The sequence below is a fragment of the Saccostrea echinata genome, unplaced genomic scaffold (assembly GCF_033153115.1).
Source record: "Saccostrea echinata isolate AGI-Se365-2 ecotype Australia unplaced genomic scaffold, CSIRO_AGI_Sech_v1 ptg000002l, whole genome shotgun sequence".
Taxonomy (NCBI): domain Eukaryota; kingdom Metazoa; phylum Mollusca; class Bivalvia; order Ostreida; family Ostreidae; genus Saccostrea; species Saccostrea echinata.
Window position 1 is genome coordinate 22,914,119 of NW_026889751.1, and position 14,226 is coordinate 22,928,344.

General features: G+C 33.8%; 1 protein-coding gene across 2 annotated transcripts; it reads left to right on the plus strand.

The window, feature by feature from the left end:
- The first annotated feature begins 1,230 nt into the window (after positions 1 to 1,230).
- LOC133201673 (homeobox protein otx5-B-like) lies at positions 1,231 to 8,700 on the plus strand. 2 transcript variants are annotated; one of them, XM_061337463.1, is made up of 4 exons: positions 1,231 to 1,292; positions 4,488 to 4,739; positions 6,309 to 6,481; positions 7,816 to 8,700. In XM_061337463.1, the coding sequence occupies exons 1-4, from the start codon at positions 1,286 to 1,288 to the stop codon at positions 8,311 to 8,313; spliced, it is 930 nt and encodes a 309-aa protein (XP_061193447.1). In that variant the 5' UTR covers positions 1,231 to 1,285; the 3' UTR covers positions 8,314 to 8,700. The 2 variants fall into 2 exon arrangements, with proteins under 2 accessions (XP_061193447.1, XP_061193455.1); XM_061337471.1 differs by having other exon boundaries at positions 6,327 to 6,481.
- Positions 8,701 to 14,226: the final 5,526 nt, after the last annotated feature.

The following is a 14,226-nucleotide window of genomic DNA, read 5'->3' on the forward strand; positions in this document are numbered from 1 at the left end:
TGACGTCACAGTCTACATCAATAAAACACACGTACTCCTGCCAATCATTCCCTCTTACGTAATTCCAGCATCTTGATTTCATTAATTTAAATTTATCATAGAATATCTTCTCTCTCCCTCTCTCTTTTTTTTTTTTTTTAAAGAAAAACACACACACACAAATGAATATTTTAAATAAATTCCACGTAGAATACATTTCTATGAACACAACAGTGACTTTTACGCGTAAAACCACTAAACACGCTTAAAACAAGTAGGTGCTAAAATTAAGTCCTAATAGAACTGTAAAAATATATATATATATTTTCATTGACGCAATCGGATTATATATTAAATACATTTCGATCTTTTTTTTCACATCGGGTTATATATTTCCTTGCAGTGAAGTCTAAAGTTCAATCATAATCAAATCTGATAGACTGATTGGGATTTTATATATTTTTCTTATGTTACTAAGTATGATACTGCCTTTTTTTCCCCAAATGGTGAAGTTTGTTTATTTATTTAACACCTATGTACATATATATAATTCCAAGCTGACATCAAAATATTAAGCGTGATGACACCTTTTTCCCGTTTCCTCTGAACGTGGTATACTTTTTTGATTATCCGGGGGAGGATGTTTGAACAAAAAAGATATCAATCACGCAAAATAAATAATAAACATGTGTTTTAGTAAACAGGAAAGACTGTTTTACGCAAGACATCTTTATATCTAAGTTTAAACGGGTATATACAGGAAATATTTAATTCATTAAATTAAAGGAAAAATTCTATTAAAGTTCAAAACTATTACGTGATATTTTAATTATCGGATCTATTGTAATGTAGTAAATTATATTTAAATTGCAGTTACTCTAACACTTATGTTAGCGATCGACTCATCACTTTGAGGAATACGCCGCGCGCTGATTGGCCAACCAGTCAATAGTGGGCGGAGTTAGGAGTTTGTTTTGGAGTATTTTGAGGGTAAAATATCTAACTTCTGGATCAATCATTATTATTTATTCATCCCAGCGACATAAGCCGGCTTTTACACGGTTAAGCAAGCCTCTTAGTTTTTTCATTATAATCTCCCGGTAGTAATTTCGCCAATTTATGGTTTTAATACTTTAAGACAAAGGTAAGAATTTACGCAATTACATTTTAATCTGTAGATAATCAGATTTCAAGCCTTTTCTTCATTGAGATGGATATTTCTGTTTTTACCCTGGTACTCGTAATGTGGGATTATTGTCTCTATTCACAGGTGACAGCGGACGAAATATCTGCCTAATAGTTCTGTATGACTGGTAAGTCGTATTAAATTTAATACACTTATTTTAATTCGCAGATTATATCTGTACCAAAATGTTTTGTATTGATGTCCATATATGCCAGGCTTGCTCATGCAATAATTAGATGCATAATTATATTTATATGTAACAAAAATATATATTACTTTATACTGAATTTTTCACATGTATGGGAGTCAATGGTCTCACTTTTGCAAATAAGGAGTAGTTAGAATTTTAAAATGTTGAAAAATATTTAAAAGACCCTTGTGTTGCGTGAATAGGCCTGTAATTAATAGTGAAGGACCCTGTGTCCGAAGGTCCATTATATACGCAAGGCTTCCGTTTAGTTCTTCACTAATTGAGTCATTACTGGAGAGTAGATTCTAAACGGCCAATCAACGTCAACGAAAAATATACACTTAACAAAAATAGGCTACAGTGGACATTTATTTCGGACTTACCTGCTTGTTGGAATTCTTTTTTTTAAATACGATTAAAAAAAGGAATATTTTAATAAAAAAAAATAATTTAAGGAGATTATTTTTCGGAGGGCCATGTCGGTCGGAGATTGCACGATGACCGTATCCGCGGAGGATATAGAGGGTAAGAGAGTAGATTATCTTGTGTGTGTGTGTAATGTTATTACAAGAGATTTTCACATTAGATGTGTTAATCTGATTTGAAAAATTAAATTGTTCCTATCCTATTACAAAGTAAAATAATTATGATTTTTAGATGTAAACTCCTTATGCTGTTTAAGATGTTGGAGATAAATTAACCTTCTAGATTTATTTATATTTTGGACTTTGTTTACTCGAGTTGTTCTGTAACACTCTACAAGTCTCTTGGTTAACATTTAGAAAGAACTTCATAGCAGATTATTAACCTTGTCGCGAAGAATTATCTCATTTAATTATTAAGTGAATATGTCTCCGATATTGAATTTGTAAACATCGGAGTCTTTCTTGACGGGCTACCGGTGACTGGTCAATAAGTTGACCTGATAATGTTGTGATTATTGTTTGCCGGACGAAATATTAGGAAGGCCATATTTGAAGTTGATAAAATTTCTCATGTGTTACGCAAGCAAACGTCCGAAGTATTGAGAATTTTATCATGGGATGGATTGATAAATTTAGAACAAGTCAAGTATGGCCCTCTGAACGTGTGTGGACATTTTCAATCGTCAACAAAAGCCCACCTTTTTATTCGACGGAAATAGTTGTCTAGTTCTAACAATTCCCCATGGAAACCAGCAACACAATTTTATTCGTTAAAATCAAATTATATGCGAGGAATATACCTTGATTTAAAATAAATTCATTATATTAAAATATTATTTTTTTTCATTGCCTTTGATTTATATTATGTTACACGTAGAGATAAACATCAATTTTAATTAATATAACTAATTTTTTTTTAACTCAGGTATTCGCTAATTATAAGAATTGTCATACTTCAACGGTTAACCAATCATTCAATTATTGCTTAATTAATTTGTGTATGTCACTCTTCTATGCTTTTTGTATAGGATATGATAGTATTTTCTCACTCATCATAAACCTAGGTGTGAAAAGCACGTGGAATCACACTCTTAATTGAGTTAAAACTGTCCGCTTTCCTGTCATTGAGCAAACACTGGGGAATAAATATTTGCTGGAATTTGTTTGACCAATCCTGGCCGGTACAGAGACTCGTGGAATCATTATTAGAAGTAAATAGGCGAGTTACCGCTTCTAAACAAATGGTTCGGAGAGAGTCAATATGATTTTCCATATTTGCACATATATTGTGAACAACTCTTGTTGGGTCTGCAGTTTGGTTTCGGCAAATATTTCCGCTCTATCACTTTGTTTCCAGTCTTTACAAATCACGCCTCAGGAAAACGATAATTTTCAGCGTGAACTTGATTCGAATTAATTTGTAAGAAAATTGTTTACCAACCCCGGTTCAAATATCCTGGGATTTGTTTGTCTTTGGGAAAGCGCAATCAGGGACGGAAAGAAAGAGGGCTCTTTTTTGTCGTAGTCGCCGGGGTATCGAGTTACCCGGACCAACATCGAAGCACATCCCCTCCACCGAGTTTCATTTGATCATTGTTTCATCCTTGTCCAACAGGCAACAAAATGTAAACAAAGCATTCCCTTTTTAAGATATTCAATGGGATGGATGAATATTTTTATAATATAAGGTCGAAATGAATTTCAATTGTCTAATTAAATTTAATTAGTTGAAATATGTACTTTAAAAAAAAATTAAATAAATAAACGAAAAAAAGATAAACAAAATAAGCAATCAAAGAAATGACCAAAACATGTTAACATTCATTCATTTTATCATTTTTCTTTAATTAAAAAAAAATCCCCATCATATATTATCGGTATTCCACTTTGTTAATTATTACAATGAAATGATGTTTCCCAGGAGAGAAAATTTCGGATAGAAATAAACAGTCAAAATCAAATTTACAAAGGAACTGGGACTCTGAAGTAGAACTAGGCATTATTTGCAGTGAATGCACAAGGACGATGTTTAATGAATAATTAAACGAAACATCGCTTTTTAATGAAATCCGACAGAATCGCTAATTATCCCGAATGAATTTTTTCTTTGATAACTTGCTTTTTTGCTTACATCCAATTTTATGCTACGCAAAGTAATTTATCCACATTACGCGAGATATTAGGTCCAAGAGACGAAAAAAAAAATAAAATGAATATTTTGAAATGTATTTTTACAACACATAAAAATAAGTTATTCTTAGGATAAGCTTAAGAAGTGCGATTAATTTCATCGATGAATCTTTTTTTAAGTTATAACGGCCAGTCGGAATAAAACCAGAAATTAACTGAGCTTAAACTTTCCTTGATTAAATATCCTAATATTTTTGATGCCCCTGTGATTATCATCATTGAAAAAGAAATAAAACCGCATCCGATGTTGATTAACCCGATTGGTTGCCTATGACAGATAACAACCAATCCCCATTAAAGGCAGATAGTAGCATCGGGGAGAAAGGGGTGGGATTAAAAATCAGAGACCGGAGAGAGGACAAATGGACATATCCGTGTGTGTACATGTTTTTTTTACTTCATTGGGACATTATGTTGTAACAGATACACAATTATGTGATCATATTGACAAAACCTCTCTGGGGAATAAGCTGATACGATGATCCCCTTCAGTCATATCTGAATATTTTCCCTTCAGCTCAAACTGGTACATTGACTGAATCCGAAGGTCACCCGTCAGCCCAGCCTGCCGCTCCCCCCACGGAAGTGTACCTAGAAACCTCTCCCGACCCACATATCCAGACCCAGCCAGCAATGTCAATCGCCAGCATGGCTTACAATCAATCCACTGTTCTCCCCCCGAACAGTAAGGTCCCCCCATACTCTGTCAATGGAATCAGCTTATCCTCACCAAATGTGGAAATGATGCACCCTGCCATGGGATACCCTGGTAAGATTTTTTAATGTTTTCATTTATTTTCTTCTATTATTACTATTATTATTATGATAGTGTATTGTTCAGTTTTATTTCCTTTTTACAAAAAATGTTATAGACGTTTCAAAAAAAAAAAAAAAAAAAAAAAAAAAAAAAAACAGACAATTCCTGCAGAGTAAACACAGTGACGTAGATTCCAGATTCATTCTCTTTCTGTTTTTAGATTCAAACAATTCATTCGTAGAAAATAAGAATTGAAATTTACAGTATTTTAGTTCTTGAACGTGCTAATCAAAGTTCACATTTTGTGTCATTTTCAAGTCTAGGTTTTTAGGAAGCATGTCAATCGACTCCTGCTAAGTTTATAGGATCAATGTTGTCAGTAAATAAGCATTTTATTTTCGTCAACGGGACCGAGTAAATAATTAGGGTTACTTTCGGGAGAAATATACAAATAATGAGATGGACAGGAAATAGGTCCTCACCAGCTTCACCAATTATAGTGACCAAACGAAAAATGGCGAGCACTCCTGTTCACGCTCCGGAAGTCAGGAATAATGGCGGATCTCCCCACGGGGTCCGTTGTTGTTCTCTTTGATATCCATCCCTTTACTGTTCAGTATTGTCCGGGACTAGGGGAGCCACCCGGGAGACTTTTATGTCTTATTTTGGCCACTGTCATGTGTTACATTGTAGAAAACGATCTCTTCTACTCGTCTCTAGATGACCATATCGAAATTTGTGTTTTGGACACAATTTAAAGTTTGAAGTAAAAAAAAAAAATAAGTTCCATCATTGGGTAATTAGCATTGAACATTAAACTTTTTTTTTTAATCGCTCCTAAAAAATCTCTTTTTTTTATGTCTTCGGCAATATTTTTTTTCAACTTAATGTACACTTCAAATGCAGTATTTGTGAAGAAAACATGAATGGAATAAAAAAAAATTATTCTAAAATCTGTGTCCGGCGACAACTTTTCTCTTTCAGACGGTCACGTTTTTCCCCGGTCCTGGTAAAGAAATTATAACATGTATTCTCAAAGAAAGACTTCATTTAATTCATAACCTGAGAAAGCCGGTCTGGGCAACAATGTGCGACAATGTTCGCCATGTGTGCCACGTCTAAATTTGAAATCTAAAAATTCTCCATTATCGTGCAGGGTCAAAAGCAGGTCATATTTTCCCTCAATTTTTGGTTTTTAAATTCAGTTAGTTTAAACAATACTAAAATTTGAAATCTATGTAAAAAGGCTGTTTTAAAAACTTGGATCGAATGTGTCTTACTCTGCAAGAATGCATTTCTCACAGAAAACTTGTTTAACAACTTGCACTTTTGAGCATATTCCTATAGTCATATAATCATAAAACATTTTTTATATACATGATGATATGATCATAAATCCTTAATTCTAAAATAAATTATAAAGGTTCTTTCCAGATATTGACCAATCGAATTGTTTATGTGTATATGTTATATATATATATATTTTAATTTTGATGTAAATGTAGACTGTTTTGTATTGTGTATCTGTATGTGTTACCTCCTTAAATTTCGGCAGAGTAACATCTGCGTTTAATTATTTAGACATGTATATGTCTTCAGCCTCCAACCCCCGGAAACAGAGGAGGGAAAGGACCACATTTACCCGCGCCCAACTAGACATCCTGGAATCACTATTCCAGAAAACCAGATATCCAGACATCTTCATGAGAGAGGAAGTAGCCCTGAAGATAAACCTTCCAGAATCCCGCGTACAGGTAATTTTATTCCGGATTCTCTGTTTATTTGATGTGTGTGTAACAATGACACTGTGATATTTGGATAATATACAAGCAGGTGTCAAATCGCTTGGTGTTAATTACCGGATTGTTTCGGTACCCTGATTTGTTTGGTCATTGATGGTGGTGTTGCTTGTAATGGCCTGAGAAAGCTTTACCCGCTCTTCTGAAGCCGGAGACAATAATGATTAGAATAAACATCTGTAAATGGAATGTAGAAAGATAAATAGCTCGGGGATGTTTGGATATTTCCGTTTCGTCTGTTTTTTTTCCTTTAATTCTTTAACTAAACAAGCCAGTAGTAAGGCACCGTTCTAAAGTATTGAGCTTCCAGCCCAAGGCATTGAAGCGTTAAGGGTTCAGCATTAATGCTTTATTGTCCATCTAATTATCCGCTTATTTCTTTCAATTAAACAAATTAATAGTAATTAACATGACTCGGTAAAACTGTCTCTGTACAAACATCACCTTTCAATTAGACAATGAATACATGCCAACTTTATGTTTTTATACCAAACGTGAAAAGTAATTGTTGTCCTTTTTTATGGAATATTTGACAGTTCGAGGAATTTTACATTCACGATAAAACGGGAGGGTAACGGGAATATTGGAAACCGTAAAAATGGGTGTGACAATATTGAGAACTGACGACGGTAACACAATATTGTGTGACAGTCACGGATCAACGTAAATAAGGAAAACATCTGTGAATTGAAATTATAATAATGTACTGAGAAACTTGTTTTATTATATTTTTTTGGTTGCGTGTGAATATTTGTTAGATAGTACTAAAAAAAGCCGTTTTCGCAAGACATACTTTAATTTTATTAATTTACGCGATGACTTCCGAAGAACTTTTTCTCTCAAATCCGTTCATACCAGACTACCTAACCTGATAATTTTCAGCTAAAAAAATCAAATAGGATTTTCGGTTAAAGTGTTTGTAATTCTGATGCAAGAGGCTAATCATTCAGTATTTTAAAATAAGTCAACAATTCACCTTAACTGCTCTTAAGCTGCGAATTATATATACATTTGAGATTTAGAGGACATCATGTTAACCTTTTTGAGAGCAATGCGGTGCTGCTAATCTCTTAAATCTGAAATGCACACACAGGTTGTTACCGATATTGTCATCAAACACATCCAGCATAATAACAATAATTATTGAAAATCTACCTAATGCATACATTGCCTTTTGACTTAACCTTTTGTATTTGCAAATGGTCTTATTTTTATATCATAAGCCTCTAAAACTAAAACACTCTTCCCTAGGAGACTTGACTTTGAGGGTTTATTTTCTTTCTCGGTAGGTTTGGTTTAAAAACAGACGTGCCAAATGCAGACAACAACAGAAAGCGCAGGAAGGAAAATCCAAACCTCCTACCCCAAAGAAGGCGAAATCACCACCCCCAGCGTCTACCTCCCCAGTCTACTGTAAACCCCCAGTGGTCAGTACGCCACCTACGAACACGATGACCAGTCAGTCGTCAATCTGGAGTCCAGCTTCCATTCCGCCCGTTCACGACCTTTTGAACTCCAATAGTTGCATGCAGCGAGGTGGTTATTCCATGCCAAACACTCAAAACGCCTCTTACTCTCATCAAAATTATGGACCCTCTAGTTACTATAGTGACATGGGCTACCTCAACCACATGCAACTTCCGGTGATGTCAAATCAAATGAACCAAATGAACGGAAACCAGGTATCATACGGGTCTATGCCGGCTCCTCAGATTCCTAGAGCCAATCACACAGACTGTCTAGAGTACAAGGATACGTCATCGTGGCCCAAATTCCAAGTTCTGTGATTTCACACTATTTATGTTGATTTGACCAAATATTTTATACTAACGATGAGCACATTCTGATTCACTGAGTCAACGATGTGTGCCGACTTTCCGAGGCGCGACTGGTGGAAACCCGCGTCGGTGGTTGTCATGGAGACGCGAAGTCCCACGCATCAGAGGAGCCAGTGTATGTCTGCGTTCAAAAATACTGCGCTTTCCCAAGTGGATTCGCCAGAAACGTGTTTACAAGTTGTCTCAAAAACTCTCATCTATGATATTTAAATGCTGAAGAGTAAACATTACACATTTCATTAATGTATGAACTAACCTCTATGTACGTTGTTGACATGCCGAAATTTGCATTCTCCGTACGCCATTGTATGAGTGTGCCGATGTCTTCTCCATTAATCACATACAAATCGAGTAACGTAAGTGAATGGTGCAATGTCATACCATTGTTTATCATAAGACATTAACAGAACCCAGGCATAATAATTTCTCATAAGTTTATCTGTTAATGAATATTTGCAGAATTCAATAGTATTACATACGATGTCATATAAGTAGATTTTTCTGTCTCGATTTGACCGAGATTGTACAAGAAAATACTCTCCTTATATATTTTATGTACACTAACAACGATTTCTGCTTGCATTGACAATATGCAGGTCGGACTTCAATGAAGCATAATTATAAGTGTACCACGTTGTACTATTTTGCACGTGTCTGTATGTTTGTCTGAGAGATTATCCGAGTGATTATGTGTGTTGAAAATTCATATTAAACGTTGTTTTGTATGAATCCTACTACTGAGTTATTTCTTTTTTGGAATATTCTTTAAAACTTGGCCATCCATATGCTAAATACATTCAGTTTAAAAAACAGGGCACAACAAATTGAACCTTTATTTACACACATTCTTAAGTATAGAGTTTCAAGTGGACATTGGTATTCTATCCATCAAATCAAATATTAGGTAAAACTAAAAATTTTTATTCAATATATCTTTTTCAGTATTATATGAAAAAAAATTCCATACTCTTTATTAGGGGAATTTGCGATACACTACTACATGTATATGAAGACATGCGATGAAGAGTACTATAATATACTGCAGTGGAATACAAATCATACTTTGATAAACTGTCCTTAAAATCAGCATTCTTATTACAAAAATATTAATTTGATGTATTGAAGTTGCCCAGGACACAGTCTCTGTGTAAGGAACCAAGCAATGCATGACATTCGCAGATCTTGCAAACAAACGAATTTAGTCAATATGCTTTTCTGCGAAGTCGATATATCTGTGGATTGACCAAATCAAAGGACTATATTTGTTGTATTGTTTTCTTTGGAACCAAAAAGCCCCCCCCCCAAAAAAAACAAAACAAAACAAAACAAAACAAACAAACAAAAAACAAAAACACACCCACACACACCCACACATTCATTATATAAGAATTTGTGACTTTTAAAGACTTCTCACCATCATAAAAATATTTTGATTTTCTCTAAGTTATCTTTAGTAACTCAAGTGAATATTGTAAAATATAATTTTGCAGGTGATATGAGGCAAATCAATCAGATTTATGAACTACATATTAAGGTCAGACGACACGTTCCTCAATAATACATGTATATAATTTTTTCCAAGACTTTGTCATTAAAGTATTGCTAGTGTGACCAGTTTCCTCACAAAAAAATAAGGTACCTTACCAGACATTTGTGCAAGATACCAGAGGATGCTATTTACTGTATAATCCAATTTGAAATCACTGACATTGCAAATATCACATTTTTTGGTGTCTTTATCTACTTAGACATTTTAAAAACAGTTTAAAAATCAGCTGACAATGATAATTATGATCAATTTGTTGTATATTACGAAGAGATACAAAACAGATATTCAAGCAACGTGTCGTCAGACCTTAAAAAATATATATGTATAATGTATACAATATATTTCGTTAGTTTGCAAGACTTTATACTGATTATAGTTTTTTTTTTCTTCAGAAAAAGCTCCATGAAATTTAATGACGTAAACCTCCCAAGGAATAGAAAACTGCAATGCCCTTTTTGCAGTATTAGATAAATAGATAAACATTAAAGGGTCATAATTCACTTAAAGTGATAGCACATAATGCATTTGAAAACAGTTAGTATAACACATGTATATACAATTTAACAGAATTAAAATAAGTTAAAAATACATAATAAATGATTGCACAGTTTATACAGTCATACATACATTTGTACATGACAGATCTTACTCATTTTAATGACGTCATACAAGGAATACATCTATTTCATTGCATTAACTTACTTTGTTAAGGATAGTGATTAGTTTTCCCTGTCCCAGATTGATTGAATCATTCCTATAATATTTTTCTTTCATTAAATAATTAAGAAATAAATAACAAGTTTAAAAACTTCAATGGGAATTGAAGTGGGTCGGTCACGTGATCAAATCCTGTGAAGGCCGAAGGCCTTCTCAGAAGATTTGATCACGTACCGACCCACTTCAATTCCCATTGAAGTTTTCTAACTTGTTATTTATTACTTACATATACATTTGAGACGGACAATTGAATGTAATCCAATATAAATATTGCACTAACTGCACGTCGTAGATTTTGACAAATTACTCTAGGTGTAAATCGGCTTGAAAAGCGGTTACACTTCAAATTCATCTGGCAAATGATTCTGTTTTGAAGGGGATATTCTGTGAAAGGCTACTTGTGATCAATTATAGTGAGCATATTGGTGTCTGGAAATTTTTTGTATTCATGAGAACCCATATTCGATGTTAAAAAACACAAGAAACACGTCCGATGTTTGATAATAAAAAGTTGGAGGAATTTCGGTCGGAAAGGGATGGATGGAGACACTTGTCCGGACCAGATAACTTGAAATCAAGTACAAAATTTGATCAAAAACATAAAATCTACGATTTCAGTAAGGCATATTCATTAATTTTTGATGTTGATATGGAGACACTGGCGACAGCTTACATTGTTTAAAAAACAACGTCACAACGATCTCGATGATGGAGGTGTGCCTACCGAACTTCCAAAGTGCAGTGTTTGTGGCGTGATTGCATTACATTGATATTTTTCAACAGATTTTCAAGTTTATTGTGAGTAATGTTTAATGAATTTTTTTTATAGCATTCAGAGGTCTGCGAGAAAATAAGGGTAAACGTTGAGATATGCAGCTCAGACATGAAACTTATAACACGTCGTTTTCTATTCTCTATATAAAATCGATCAAGAACTGTATTAAATACTCGTTTACATTGTAAATAAAATGATTATTTTACTTGCGTATTTTGTACATTTTTATGCATGAAAAACATGCTAAATTGCTAAGTGGAGTAAGTCTTTTTATGTAGATATTACTGCGCTGTGTGATTAGGTCACGTAATGACCTATGACCTTCAAAAAACTTCATACAGGTATGAAGATATTTTCTCTCTGCATGTTTATATAATAGAGAGATACCACAAATGTATATATCAATAAATATGTATAGTAATCTTCGATTGTTTATTCTCTCGGACTTGCCCTTTGACAGTGTCTCCTTCCACTACTTATATTCCTGATCATCAATTAATGGCACTGACAAGTCCCCGAGACATCGCTAATTCAATGATTAACAAATGGTTAATTAAAACTGACCTTCTTTTGCCTGTTCGGATGAAAAGGTATTGGCACGGATCAAAGAAATAAATTACAATTGCACGGAATTTGTTTTTCAGTGACCAATTTAAAAATGGTCCATTATTAGTAAAATTATCGCATAAAGGTTTCTTTTAATGAAATGCCTTTTCTACAGCAAAGTAAAGGGAGGACTTCTACTAATTGTTACGAAAAGTTGTTCACGAAAAACGCGAACTTTCTGTGTCGCCTGCAGAGCAGAGCAGCACTTAGGGATCACTTTACCCGGCGTCTGTCTGTCTGTCCGTCTGTCACACCCTTTATCTCGAAAACTGTAAGAAGTATGGATTGGATAATTTGCACATATATTGCTTGGCACTATGACTTTTGTAAATTACCAGGGTTACCGACCTCGTGACCCTTGACCTACTTTTCAAAATACTTCATAGTGCCGATATAAAGCATATTTTTGACATATAAGAGGTAAGTCTATGCCATTTAGCATGTGCACTATTTGTCCTAAGACATTATGAAAAATACCAGCATTACAATCCACTTGACCTTTGACATACTTTGCAAAAAATACCCGTGGCAGTTTAATTTCACTTATGACTTTTGAATTTTTAGAGGCAGGATTTTAATAACTAGCATTTGTAAATGTTTATGAGCTCATGATACTGTACTTTTAACCTATATGATATTCAGTTACATTTAAATACTATAAAAATACATCGGGATCGGTATTTCACAATGGATCGTGTAGCTGACAATTGCAGTAAAGTCTCTTTTGAAGGATTGTTGGAAACACATTGAGGTCATGATACAGTACTTTGGAACTGTATGATATTCAGTTACCATACAAAGTTAAATTTAAATACTAGGAAATACATCGGGATCGGTATTTTACAAATTCACAAATTTTGAATCGTGTAGACTGACAATTGCAGTAAAGACAGACTAAAATCTCTTTCGGGGGAATGTTGGAAACAATTATTAATAAAATGATAAATAAAAATAGTTTTCTAATAATGTCAATTTAATTATTCATTTGAGGGATAGGGAACCATATTTTCTTTGATTGTCAGATTCTATCGCAGTCTTATACTATCCATTGATGCCATTTTTTCTTTGCAGGCAAATGTAATAGGAAATAAACTATACTAAATACTAAATAGCTAATAGTAAATAAAAGGCTGACCACTCTTAGATTTATTTACATCTTTAATGAAGCTACGAAGCAGGCGACATATGCGTTCCTTGGAATACTCTAGTTTTTAAATTAAATATTTCTTTAAACTACCTGACCAAAATTATTCATTTTTTTTTACAATGTTTGAAAAGATCTTTTCGCTATTATTGAAAAGTCATATGCATATGGAAACGGCATTCAAAGAGTGTAAAATATCGGTGGTCGGTGCACCGAAATTTTCTTCACCTTTTTAAAAATAACATTATCAGCAATTTTTTCTTTACCAGGTTACCAGTATACGGAAATATAATTTGACAAAAAATACATTGATAATTTCTATGATATGGTTTATTAATGTTTGAAAATTCATTAATTGGACATTATAAGTGGCAATGATTTGACGTTACATGGTCAAGCGCTTTCACTTTGATATTGTGAAAAATGGCAATGATGCGACACACTAAATTATCATTAAGTACTGTGTTGGGTTCTCCACACGAGAAAAAAAAACGGAAACGATGGAACGACACAAGCCTGTTTCGTGCACTGATTGATACATAGCAAGAAAGCTCAGGTTATCTGATAGAAGAGATGTTTGGTAGGCCAACAACAATTGATAAATAATTAATATGATAAACTGAAAAAAAACATGAACTGGAAATCATAAAGGCCCATAGGGACCGGAGAGAGGGCACAGGTGTCGTGCCCCCGAATAATTTTGCCAACATACACCAAACAATAGAAAATAAGCAAAATTTACGATTGTACCACTTCAATAAAAACGTTTGATGACCTTGTCCTTTTTCCTTGTTAAGGAATTTGAATTTTTGGTGGATTTTGCCTCCCAAACTGAAATTGCTTCCTACTTACCGTCATTAAACTATTAAAGTAACTAATCAAGAAGCTTGGGTCTCGGTGACGGGTCGGGTTGAAAAATTGTTTACTCGAAGAATTAAACCTGCGTAGCTATGGTTGTTTTTTTTTTTCTAAATTGATATACGAAGCAATGTTGGCCTTATGCTCAATATAATACAATTATTGTGTACATATCACCTTTAGATACGTGTTCATTAACAATAAACATTTCCG

What these genes read in the sequence shown, in the direction of transcription:
- LOC133201673 (XM_061337463.1), top strand. An exon ending in CCCTGCCATGGGATACCCTG is followed by an intron (nt 4,740 to 6,308) that starts GTAAGATTTTTT and finishes TTAATTATTTAG; the next exon opens with ACATGTATATGTCTTCAGCC. An exon ending in TTCCAGAATCCCGCGTACAG is followed by an intron (nt 6,482 to 7,815) that starts GTAATTTTATTC and finishes CTTTCTCGGTAG; the next exon opens with GTTTGGTTTAAAAACAGACG.